The 12261-nt window shown below is 32.0% G+C and overlaps 1 protein-coding gene across 1 annotated transcript in view; it reads right to left on the bottom strand.

Moving 5' to 3' along the window:
* LOC127855226 (NACHT and WD repeat domain-containing protein 2-like) overlaps positions 1-12261 on the bottom strand; it is a 50581-nt gene that overhangs the window by 26403 nt on the left and 11917 nt on the right. Inside the window, 1 exon segment of the mRNA XM_052390642.1 lies at positions 7752-7868. Coding sequence (XP_052246602.1) covers positions 7752-7868 — 117 coding nt within the window.

The raw sequence follows: 12261 nt of genomic DNA, 5'->3' as shown, positions 1-12261 counted from the left end.
ATATTTTTTAATTGGTTTTCTTAAAAGATTTCCCCCATAGACACTTTAAGCGGCGCGGGAATACCAGTAGAAGTTGAAGTCAAATCTTTACGAACGAAGTACCGCTAACCACACGCTCACCATCGATAATGCGACTTATTGTTGTAAAATTCACATTCATCGAAAGTGCGTGAGTTTTGTAAGCCTAAATAAAAATTCAACTGGAGGCGTGCATCGAAAAATATATGTTTTTACTGCCATTTTTTTTTAAGGATTTCATGAATATAACATTGTGTCTAGATCAAAAAGCTCTCCTAAAAAGACTAATAAATGCTGATTTAATGCACGTAAACCTTTATGTGAAGTACCGTAGATATGGCACTATAAGATGCTACTAATTTTTAATGTTTATAAAATCTGTGTCTGATTACTGACGAATATAATGATAATGTTGAACGCAGAACGCCTGTACATTAATATGACAAAATATATGACATCACATACTTTAAGCATCTGCTAAGTTCAGACGAATACAATATCACCTCATTCTATACATAGATGGTGACGTCACTACGTTATTGTCACCTCTATACTTAGACGCATCACGCACCTCCATTTGGAGGCATTTATGACTACGACACAAAGAAGTCCGCGGATGAATGAAGAATTTGCTTTATAAGTAAACTTTCATGTTATGATTATAAAGTTAAGTATTATTTTGTTCAGTCTTACGGTCTTATGTTAGTATCAATTATAATTTTCGTTAGTTTTCAACAATTTCGCTCTTAATTCATTTTATTTAAACAGAACTTTCACTTTCGGTTGTATAACAACATGTATCCTTTATTGACGAAAGTTTGCAATGAAATAGCGTTTTCAAAACCGCTTATAAAGTTTCAGAAGGTGTGTCTGATGCATATTTTGTTTTGAAAAGACACAATGTCATAGCTATATTGCCGACTAGTATGGGAACAATTTGATATTTCATATTTGCATTGCAAGAGAAGTTCAAATTGACTTGTTCAGTTTGTTAAATTTTGACACCCTTATTATATATTTTTTTATAAGTGCCTGATAGATTTCTTTCTTTAAATAATTGAAATCATTGAAAAATTTAGTAAAAGCACAGCATTGATGTTCTATGATGGTCATTTTTAGTGGAAAAGCATGTTACAATAAAACAATTTTAACTATTGTATTCATGAATTTAGATTAGGTGTCATTTTTAAATGGGGTAGTAATTCATTATATGAGATTAGCTGAAAAATAAATAACACTTTAATGACTTACCATAGTGAAATAAAGTAGCATAGAATATGTTGCAGGTCATAAAATGTAAAACTGAAGTTCAAACTCAGAAGAAGCTTTACAAATATTTTACACTGACAACACTGTTGATTTTCCAAAAAAAATCCTTCCTATCTTCCTGCCCTAGTTTTTTGGGGAAAATTTAAATATTATTAATATCATTGAGTTAAATTATTAAAATATCAATATGTTTTGATTACATTAGCTAATTATAGTATTATATTATTAATAATGAAATACTTTGCAAGGAAAGTCCAATTCTGTTTTAATTAGTCTTAATTAGCTACTAGTAAAATTGAAAATATCAGTGACATCCAATAATTGGATTATATGCGTGTGAATGCATATGTTTTTTTGACAGTTACATAGTACCCTATTTAATTGTATAACAACAAATAACTATAGTTCCACAACCCAGCCCAAGTTTACACAAACTGAATTAATTCATCAATTGATCCTATTTAATTATATTAAAAACAACATGTGTAAGATTTTGAGAATATCCCATGTATTCCTCTAGTATTCCTTTAGTACACCCAGGGTTGGCACCAATCGACCGCCCCCGGTTTTAACCGGCGGTTTTTACCTGTCAATACTCCCAAATTTGTCATTACTGGTCAATACTGGTCGATTGAACTTTACCCCCAATTTTGATTAATATTCCATGATTAATTAACAATATTGATAATATAAATTAAACAGACATGTTGCCAATAATGTCTTAAGCTATTAATACCCACTATTTTATACCTGTTCATGCAAATAAGTCAAAGTTGGTCAACTGGATTTTTCTGGTTGATTGATTTTTTTTTTCAATTCTAATGAATCATGAATGCTCAGAAAATTCTGTGCTTGATTCAACACGAACCTGTCAATTACTGTGTATTAGTTGTTCCTCATGCCCCACTGTCCCCAATCTTCTCACAGTCTTCTCACCTATACAGGTTAGGGCATCCAAAACTGATAATAGGGTCTTAAATGGCACCTTCTTGACACAACCCTTACTTGTCACGTATTCTTGCCTGGATTTCTTTAAGTACTTTTTAAACAAAATAGTGAAAAAATATTTTATTTTCCATTGATATAAAAATTAAAAAAAAAACATAATTAGAAATAATTATTAAAAGAAAGTAGAGTAGACCCACAATTGGTAAACATTATTTGTTGGCAAAATCAAGAACTTTGATTGCTTATTCATTTGAAGACCAATTGAACTTTAAAATATGAAAACCCTCTTAATACAGAAAGGAGACAAGTTAGAAGTAACTATTAAATTAATAGCAAGTTATCTCCTTTTGTGTGAGTGAAATGAAATAGCCTAAGGGCAGATTTGCTTCATTGTCACTTTCAGAGACATAACACTGCATGCATATTATTACCAATTAAGGCTTAGGGGCCAGATTTATGACCCTAGAAACCACACTAGTTCTGTTTGTCATTCTGCCTATCAAATAGATATATCAATAGATCAGTGAAATGATTTATTATTGTTGTTTTTAGGGAAGCCTCAAACAAATTTTACCAATTAAATAGATCTAATTAGAATTGTTTTTATAAGTACCTGAATTTTTTCTTTCATTTATTGAGATCCTTGAAAAATTGAGTAAAAACACAGCTTTGATGTTCTTTGATGGTCATTTAAAGTGGAATAGTTGTGATTTTTAATGAAGAATAATAACTATATCCAAGTTTTAACTGAAACACAAATTATTTTTAATAAATAAATATCATATTGGGATATTTATTTTGAGACAAGTAAATAAAATTGTTATGTAATTTTTCAATTATAATGTCCCAATACAGCTAGTGTGAACATTTAACATTGATTTGTAGTACTCAGGTGTTACCTCTCAAAAATATTCTTTAAAAATTAAAGGAAACTCAACGATGAAAATATTTTCAAAAAGCAGGCAAATAATAGGAAAGTTATGTTTTCACTAATATTAAGTAACAACACACACCTACCATTGAACAATATATCAGGCACTTATGGTGCAATATACAAGCATTAATAGGATTAGCAAGTGTATATAACAAGATAACAGCTATTGTATAAAGGGGTACTTATGGTGCAATATACAGGCCCATTAATCAGCATTAATGAGATTAGGTGACATCTTTGAAGGGGGATAGTCATTCATAAGATGAGAGTAGCACATTATCATACAAAAACATTTTTATATAGTTTATCACTGTTTTAATTATTATTAATAAATTGCTTTGAATTTACCTTTTTTTAATTCATAAAGTTATTAATTTTTCCTTTAATTCCACAAATTCATTTAATAAAAACGGGTAATTGTGTTTTGTGTTTCTTATATCAATAAGTTTTTATTACATTTGCTAATAAATTATATTATTAATAATGAAATAATGTGCAAGGAAAGTTCAATTCTGTTTAAATTAGTCTAAATGAGTTATTAGTAAAAAATAAAATATCAGTGACGTCCAATAATTTGATAATAAACATATGAATGCATGAAAAAAATGTTGACAGTTACAAAGTAAATATATATTAATCATATTTAACTGTTACAAGGAAAACAGTTTCGAAATTAATTTAAATTAGATTTTACCATTTTTCAATTCATCAATTGACCATATGCAATTGGATAAAAAACAACAAACACTACATTTGCACAACCCTGCCCAGGTTCACTCAAACTGAAATAAGGTGTTAATTGTGTATTCAAAACGGGTCTTGATTACACATTATTCTTGGTTGCATTTGTGTTGAGCAACATGTATAAGATACTCAGTAAGATTTTGAGGATATTCCATGTATTCCACTAGTACACCAACATGCACTTACTAATGATTTACATGCAATCATTATTCACAGTTAAACCCTCCAAAAAACAATTCTAAAACCAAAAAACCATACAAGCTGCTTCATAGATATTAAAAGTTAATTAAAGACTTCATAAACAAAATAATAATTTTGATAATAAACAAAGATTACGGAAACGTCTGGGGAGGAAACGTCTTTGGGGGGAAACGTCTTGGGAAGGAAACGTCTTGGGGGGGGGGGGGGGGAAATGACAGGAAACCATTCCCAAAATGGTTAAAAAAAACACTGGCATATAAATTAAATGGAAAACATACAATATTATGTCAAGAAAAATAAAGATGTAAAAATCTCACCTGCTTGTCTTTGATGTTGCTATTAGCACATTCAGCATTTTCAGTATCTACTAAATAAATATATGAAAGTGCCAAATGTCCAAGATACCATGACGTCTTCCTCAAAATGTTAGATCCTTCGAACTCCATTTTATTTTATCCCTGACTAATCCTCTCACACATTAGGCCTACATGTAAGATTTCTTGTAATGTTCACAGCGTTTATTTTAAATCGTTTACGTTCTCAAATTTCAGCAGGTATTTAATTATAAATATTTATTTATGATTTAGATTTATTTACTATTTCGAAGATACAGTCTTGCAACATGTTTAGTTAGTCTAAGTTACGTGTTTAGTGATTCTTACAAACAATAGACTGACATGAAAAGTGGCTCCTTTTGAAGCACAAACTGCATCCAACTATATATTACAGCTGGCCCGGTTTGATGGGGCCTGTTTTTGATAATAATTAATTACCATTTTTCACTTCCGTGTTTATTATGTTTACCAACGCCATGATGGAAAAAAGTCCGTTTCCCACAATGCTTAGCGCGCATTCACACAGGTCAGTAAAGACCGGTGTGACACAATGATATCACCTAGAACATGGTGGTGTTTATGCACACTGACTCATATTCAAAATAAGGTCGTAGTCAAGACTCAAGAATAAAAGCATTCATGCAAAGATATTTAATTTGCCCCATTCAAACCAGGACGAGGTTTCCACTATCATTAGAATAATATTGCAAAACTAGCAATAGGAATAACCTAATAAACTTGTTCCCAAAATACATATCTTCACTTCATTAATTATTAGTTCATGAAACCGTTATACAATTGAAAATCCATTGGTCCCGTATAATGTTGAAATAACACACGAATACAAACACTTGAATTAATTATTAAGGCTATCGAATCTTCAATAGCAGTGTTTACTTTGAATCCCATCGCTTTAAAGGGACGGTCAACGTCGACGACGAAGAAAAGAAAAGTTGCAAAATACCGTGTTTTATTAGTTTATATTGATTAAAATATCACGACTGGTATATTACATTACTTGAAAAAAGTTGTTATGATTTCATATTTTCAGTAAATTCGGTAATAAATTTTACTGGGTATGTCTACCAGGTAACTACCAGTTAACTATAAATAACGCCAGTAGATTGTTCATCATCGTCACGTGGTAAACCCAGGAATGCATATTGTGCATGCGTAGTGAATTGTATATATTTTATATATACAATGATCAATCTACTTGGGTTATATATAGTGTATATATCGTTATGTCACCTATTTTCGCGATGTACTTTCGATTTTACATAGCGAAATTGTATTATCGAATATACTGAAAATATGAGCTTTTATCAAGTAATGTATTATACCAGTCGTGAAATTTTTATCAATATAAACTAATAATTATAAAAAAATACGGTATTTTTGAACTTTTTTTTTCGTGCGTCGTGGTTGACAGTCCCTTTAAAAGCTGCTGTATAGGGATGTCGCAATTGTTTGGTTTCAAATCGGAATAAAGGACAAACAAGAAATTGTTTGTTCATGAGAAATTTTCTGCCGACCAAATTTTCAAGTGCCTACGCGGGTGCTCAAAACAGAAATAATCAAAGGCATGTACTGGATGGTTATAATTATCATATATTAATTAAACTTTTCATCTATAAAAATCTGAAGTAAAAATATCGCACGGTAACGTTGTTCTTAAATATACACAGGAGCCAATGTCTGAATAAAAACCCCAATAGTTTTAATGATTGCAGAACTTAATTTTTTATGATTCAAAAGGGACTTGTTCACAGTTTTGTAAATTGACGATTTCAAAATAATTGTCATATATTCAAAACAAAAGTATGCGTTAAGTTTAAACAATCGAGACAACGCTTTTGACAAAGAAAATTGTTTAAAATATTGGTTCATTAAGGATAATCATCATTTGAAATCGATAAAATAATAAAACGTTTGAAACTCTTTTTCTCGCAAGTTTGTAAAATGCGTCGAATGTAAGTATAATGGTTATGTTTTGTCTTAGGGTGTCTTCGCAACAGTTTACTTCAATTTAGCATTATGGATGATAACTGCTTAGATACGTATTTCGCTTCCGTAACAAATTACACATATAATCTATGGCCACGGACAATGTAATGTTGTGACCCTATATAATACGCGTATAATCTATGGTCAGTAACTATAAAATGGTGCGAACATATAAAATACACGCGTAATCTATGGTCAGTAAATGCATTATGGTGTGGAAATATAAAATATACGTATAATATATGGCCAGTAACTATATAATGGCGTGAATATATTAAATACACGTATAATCTTTGGCCAGTAACTGTTCAATAATGTCAGCATGAACAATACACTTATAATCTATGGTAAGGAACTATAAACTGGTGTGAACATATAAAATACATGTATAATCTATTTAATGGTTTGAACATTTAAAATAGAATCCTCATTTAAATATTTATTATCATACTGTTCCAAATCAAACGATATAATGACAATGCATTTATTACTAAAATAGTATTACTTTATCGCATTTTTTTGTTTATTTCATTGTCATGATTATTTATTATATGTTTAAATTATATGCTAACACATTTATTTAAACATGTATTAACCACTGTTAATAGTTGTAAATATGTTATGCTCCCCATGCTTTGGAGAAAATAAATAATCTATCTATAATACTCAAGTAATCAGAAAGTAAGAAGTTAACTTGAAGATCTTACCTTTGACTTACGTAGATCGAAGCCATACAATTTACTCATAGTTATGAGTAAATTTATTATTCTCTATTCTCAAAATACTATTTAAATCTCATCATCTTTATAACCCATATCATCATCATTACCATTATCAAACAAATCATAAACCAAAGACAAAATAGGAGCGAGTGTTTGTATTTGACAGGACCATTACCATAATCTCTCTTCTAAATAACACGTATTAAACCATACTATACCGTATTTATCAAACCGAGAATAATTTCATACAATATTACTTGTTTTGCTGATCTTCGCGTATAAAACATGAATTTTCACCTGCAATTTTGAATTGTTTTTTTTCCACTGAAATATACTTCAGATAATATAAATGATTCGCAACTCAGTGTAAACTACTGTTTCCGCTGAATAAGGTAAAAATTAAAATAAAAATGACCAAAAAACACGGGGTAATGTATTGTGATTCAAATTTAAGTGACCGAACTCTTTTGTCAATATTCGGTAGACAAATATTCATTCATTTCATGCAAGTGCATGAAATTGCAGGTAATAAATTGTTTGTACAAAGAGAATAAATTGGCCTCAAGTACTTACAATGAAGTTGGGTCCAATGGAGAGACGCTGACAGTTGTCAATCTCCTGCATGCAAAGCGTGGTTGTCATGTGATCGTCCGTGGCCTCGTCTCGGACCCCCCATCGCATGTCCACGACCTTAAAACACACAACGCCGGAAGTCGTATTTTTTAACGCAACATATTGCAATCTCCGAGCAGAAATGTAGTTCATTGAAAATATTTCTCATAAGTATGTGGAATCAAAATAAGGATTCCTGCCATGTACGATAATTAAAAAAAAACACGTTTATTTATAATTAAAACCGTCGTGTTTGGGGACCAAATACTGTAAAATCTTATTTATTCGTGGGCCATTTTATTTCGTCGATATCTAGAAATTAAACACAAACTCATCGAAAATTGACCGACGCAAATCCCGCATGTTTTTTGTTATAAAATCAGAAATCCACGCATTAACGTGTCCACAAAATGTCTTTTATTTAACCACGAACTTTGATACCGACGAATACAAATGAGTCGCTTTCCGAGAAAACTGGGCATAATGCATGTGCGTAAAGTGTCGTCCCAGATTAGCCTGTGCAGTCTGCACAGGCTAATCAGAAACGACACTTTCCGGTTTTATGGTATTTTTCGTTTAAAGGAAGTTTCTTCTACACAAAAATCTAGTTAAGGCGGAAAGTGTCGTCCCTGATTAGCCTGTGCGGACTGCACGGGCTAATCTGGGACGACACTTTACGCACATACGTTAAGCGCAGTTTTCTCAGAACTCGAATACATATCATTTTACAGTAATAGACGTGCATTTGCGTTTAATATTTGTTTCATGAGGAGAAGAAATTTCATATCAGCTTTGAGATTTCTTCAAATTTCTTGAGGAGATAAGTTGAAATGGCAAGCATTTTGTCAACAATTAGAATATTTGACAGCCATCCTCACAATCTAAACTATATTTTTTCTCCAGCGGTGTATACAATTCATATTCAATAGGAAAAAGTGTTAAGAAGAGTTTAGTAAGAAGAATAACAAATAACGGAATTACAACGGAAACATCAAACACAACAACTACAACAACAACAGCAACAAACAAATGAAAACGTTATGTTCAAAGAGAGGAATGAATTCTTGAAGAAACTATTGTAATAGTTTAAGATGAGAACTTCGTGTATAAATACTGGTCCATCGCAAAACATCAATTAATTCAGACTAAAACAATATTCTTTAGATGGGATGATATAATTATTATTCGACTGAAGCAATTTATATTTTTTTACAAAACTAGAAAGTTTGAACATTACAGTTCTTTATTTCCCTATTTAATTCAATCGTGTCAATTTATGTCTGATATAGACCACCGAGTTGCATGTAAGTTGGATATGGGGACGTTAGGACCGGGTTGTTATCGACCGCAGAAATGGATAATCATTTTATATTTATTGGGTAACAAACGACCTGCCATTATTGGAAGATCGTTTATCGTGGTTCTTGCGGTAATAATTTTTTATCTCCGTGTGTTGTTGGGATAATGGTTTTTATGATGCAAATACATTTTGTTACAATACTTTCTTCATATAAAAATCACATAAATTGTGGGTGATAAAACGAAGAAATTCGTTCAATAAAAAACGATCAAAGAAAATTAAAGAGGGACATTAATTATTTTATTAAAAAATACATGATTATAAAGTTGTGTGTTTAACATTGCACTGGTGACCTTGTTATTAAGAAGACGACCTTGACGTTTATTTTTCAATCGTGGAAATTTTGAATGTAAACATGATTCGCCATTAGCAATTATTGCCCATATTTTACTTGTCTTGGCTCATTTTGTCTTATGTTTTGATAATTTAATATTTATTGGACAGTGTACGTTATTGTAATGCAAACTTCAACTGCTAATGACATATATCGTAGACAAAAAACATAATGATTGTTTACTGTTGTAGCCTCTGGAATATGTGTGCTTATTTTTGAACGATTCTGTTGATAGCAAATTTCGCTAAACATTGAATATTTGTCATTAATATTAAACTTGAAGATAGCTAGAGGCCTTCAAGTTCCAATAATTACATTGATAAACACAACAATATCAACCACTTGACTCCGTTAGAGGGGTTAACGGAGTGTCGCAAATTTAGAAACCAATGTCGGAAAGTGTTCTCCGCTTTGTGTCCACTTCCGCAATCTCCACGCACAGTTTTCGTTCCATGCTCTAACATAAAATGAATGCATGTAATGTGACCGTCGTGCAAGAGATTGCCACTTCCGTTGAACTGCTGCCGACATATTGATTTCTGGACGGAACATAATTATTTAGCTGAAGACAAGCCAAATATAGAATTAATTATGCAAGCCTTTTTAAAATCAAATTTCAACAGAGAAAGCAAGAATCTGAACACACTAAAATGCGCTTCAACTTGTCAGAATGAATTAGTAGGGTGCTGAACCATTTGCCTATGTTGTCACCCTTTCTTTCGCGCTAGGCTTGTAAACGCAGAAATAGCTAAAATATATTTTGATACCATCTGGCATCAACCCTTCCTTTGCCAAATAAATGTATAGACAGCACACAATATGGTCACCATGGGCTCATAACACGTCAAAACATATTTTCAATATGTTACGCAATAGTTTTGTTGCCGTTGTAATTTAATTTTTTGTTAAAATCTTATTAGAACTATTAATGAGGCCTACATATGATTGGTTTCAATAAACGTTTTCATGAATTTTGACTCGATGTAATGTAAAGTGAATTTGTGTAGGCTTATGGAAAAACTACATATTGTAAATCCGTTACGAGCGAAGCGACAAATACACAAAAAGAAGGTATTGTAATACGAACAGCCTGGCCATGACATAACCAAAAGGCCTTGATTTTGTTACAAGTTCAAATTATCCCTATGTAACATTTTTTTTACACTGGCCATCGTGAGTAAACTAACTGGTGTTTCCAAACGTGATTTGGTTGATGCCAGACAATTACTAGTGTCAAGTAAGTAAAGACCGGGTACCAGATTATTGTTGGACAGCTATTAAAAAACAATGCGATGTTGTTTGGATTCAAATACAAATGAACAAACTATCATTGTTGAAGCAGCTGAATCGGACTATTCTTGTTGATGAACCCTCTGGGTATTCATAAAGATCATTTGCATGAAACGTGTTATGGCAGTAAAGACAGCCACTTAATACCAATGGACTTGAACTTAGTAGTTCCTTGTTTAAAGCAGCAGAAATGGTTACACTGTAAGTCAATTCAAAATCGGTGCACGTTTTCTAGTTTACCAAAACCTGGTGGTATCTATTTAAAAGAATCGTTCGTAGCAAATTAAGAACTACAACATATTAAGGAAAACAACCACATCTGAACTTATCGACATATACATTTATATTAATAAGTGTTTTTAATAGATTATTAAACATGATTAATCCATGTCTATTCGTGGTACAAAACATATCGAATAATTAAACAGAGCACGGATCATGCTCCTTCATAAATAACGTAGATTATATTGTACACGAGTACATCGTACGATGTCTGAAAAAAAGTAAAAACAAAGTGATTCAAGTTCAACTTAATAGATTTTTGTCATTTTAAACCACAGAAATCCTGTTCTGTTTAACAATGCTTGTTATCAGCATTGCTATTGATTTCCCCGGTACAATTCTTGCTTTTGTTTTCACCATGCACATCGGGTACTGCTTCCGCAGCAACAAATCAATTTATAAGCGCAATCTTTTATCCGCAATGACGTTTATATTACTTCATTTCCGGTCCTTTCACGAAGTGGTCCAATTATATTCACACTTGCCTAGTACACGTGCAATATACAATTTTAACGAATTTACGGCGCTGAAAAGGCTTGTCGAATTGTGCATGGATTATTTTTATGCGAGAAGTAATTGCAGCGACATTTTCACTCCCCCCCCCCCCAGGGGAAAGGTTGAGGAACGTCATCAAGAACGTTACATACGGAGACATCATTTATGTGACTTGTTTTGGTTTCATTTGATCGTGTCTCAGAAAGTTACGCTTTTTGTGCTCTGGTATATATATAACAATTGGGTAAATATTCATTCAATTAAAATGTATTCTCTTTTATTGCAATTTAATTTGAATCGTGGTGCTCGTGATGCTATAAGGGTAATGTTTATTAACATTTAAATTTTGTATGAAATTATTCTGGGCCAAATTTGAGATTAGAAGCTGCTTGAAACCGGTGTAAATCCCCACTACTTTACATTCATCGTCCCAAGGCGTTGGCCTCAGTTTTGTTCGCTTTGCGTTTGTGTTACGTGTGTTTTTACGTGTACCTGATTTGTTTTGTGCCTCGTTTTTGGGAATATTGGTTCCTTGCCAAAAACAAAGAACCGCATTGTATAATAAGGTTTCTCTTCTGCTGGTGCCGCTGAAGGTTCACTCTGTGCATGTTGCTCTTCATCTTCTCATTTATAACTAAACTTTTATGCATGGCCTTTATAGTTCGACTCTTTGTAGACACCGTTTAGTTGATGTGACGATGTTAATCCAT

This window comes from Dreissena polymorpha, chromosome 13 (genome assembly GCF_020536995.1).
Source record: "Dreissena polymorpha isolate Duluth1 chromosome 13, UMN_Dpol_1.0, whole genome shotgun sequence".
NCBI classification, from domain to species: Eukaryota; Metazoa; Mollusca; class Bivalvia; order Myida; family Dreissenidae; genus Dreissena; species Dreissena polymorpha.
The sequence above is the reverse complement of the archived record's forward strand: the minus strand, read 5'-3'. Positions and strand labels throughout refer to the sequence as shown.